Source organism: Triticum aestivum, unplaced genomic scaffold (assembly GCF_018294505.1).
Source record: "Triticum aestivum cultivar Chinese Spring unplaced genomic scaffold, IWGSC CS RefSeq v2.1 scaffold284971, whole genome shotgun sequence".
NCBI classification, from domain to species: domain Eukaryota; kingdom Viridiplantae; phylum Streptophyta; class Magnoliopsida; order Poales; family Poaceae; genus Triticum; species Triticum aestivum.
Genome location: NW_025273145.1, coordinates 1 through 1,349, shown reverse-complemented (window position 1 = coordinate 1,349; position 1,349 = coordinate 1). Strand labels below are relative to the sequence as shown.

Below are 1,349 nucleotides of genomic sequence, written 5' to 3'. Positions count from 1 at the left end.
TGCTCCAACTTGGAATTTAGGGCATTGGTGCTTCAATACATGCCCAATGGCAGCTTAGAAATGCTGCTACACAACTCTCAAGGTACAACCGAATTGGGATTCAGTGAGAGACTAGGCATCATGCTCGATGTGTCATTGGCAATGGAGTATCTGCACCATGAACACTACGAGGTGGTCTTGCACTGTGACTTGAAGCCTAGCAATGTGTTGTTCGATGAGGACATGACAGCACATGTGGCAGACTTTGGCATTGCAAGGTTGTTACTAGGTGATGACAGCTCTACAATCACTGCAAGCATGCCTGGAACTGTTGGCTACATGGCACCAGGTACTGTTACTAGCTAGCACTTTTCTTGCTCAATCTACCTCTTATTGAACCATTGAACAATTAAGTTAATCAGGCATGCCTTAATTTCAGAGTATGGGGCTCAGGCAAAAGCTTCACGAAAAAGTGATGTATTCAGCTTTGGAATCATGCTCTTTGAAGTCTTCACTAGAAAGAGACCCACAGATGTGTTTTTTGTTGGAGAAATAAGCCTGAGGCAGTGGGTTGTTGAGGCATTTCCCGCAGAACTTGTCCGTGTTGTGGATGATCAGCTACTACAAGGGTCTTTTATCTGCAGCACGGAAGGCTTTCTTGTGCCGATATTTGAATTGGGTCTGGCCTGCACTAGCGACTCTCCTGACCAAAGGATGACAATGAGCGATGTGGTTGTGAAACTGAAGAAGATCCAAGTGGCCTGCAATAAATCAATAGCAGCCGCACGGAATGAAGCCAGTCATTGATCAACACTGCTTGGTTCGTTCTGCTATATATCAGAATAACGGGCGAAAAACATGCAACCAAATTCAAGATGTCAAAAAGCTACGATGCATCTGTTAGGATATGCCATAGGAATAGACTAGAACCTTCTAGATCCTATCATCGTGGTTTCGTTGAGATAAACCTTAATCTATTCCATGTAATCCCTAGTATTCCTTGTGTATCAAGTCCAATAACCTCCAGATGTAATTTCCTGCTTGTATGCTATTACGGGATAAGCAGTGCAATATTAATACATTGTATGCAGCGTCCTACGGGGCGTGAGACGCTTCCTCAAATCCTACATGGTATTAAGGGCATCTCCAGCCGCGCCCCCAACAGGCCCCCCCAGGCCACTTTTTCGGCGCCGGCGCCGAAAAACCGGCCCAGTCGCGCCCCCAGGACGCCGAAAATCGCCGGTTCGGACATTTTTTCCGCCCGGCGGTCACATGCCGAACCCGGCGCGCTGGGGAGCCGTTGGGGGCTCTGGCGCTAGGGAAAAGCACGCCTGGCCCACACCGACAGGGGAAAAGTCAAGGTTTTCTTC

General features: G+C 47.9%; 1 protein-coding gene across 1 annotated transcript; it reads left to right on the top strand.

Annotated features, from left to right (window-relative positions):
* Positions 1 to 9: 9 nt before the first annotated feature.
* Positions 10 to 1,050, top strand: LOC123178252 (probable LRR receptor-like serine/threonine-protein kinase At3g47570). Its single transcript, XM_044591424.1, has 2 exons — positions 10 to 328; positions 419 to 1,050. The coding sequence occupies exons 1-2, from the start codon at positions 40 to 42 to the stop codon at positions 784 to 786; spliced, it is 657 nt and encodes a 218-aa protein (XP_044447359.1). The 5' UTR covers positions 10 to 39; the 3' UTR covers positions 787 to 1,050.
* The last annotated feature ends 299 nt before the right edge of the window (positions 1,051 to 1,349 follow it).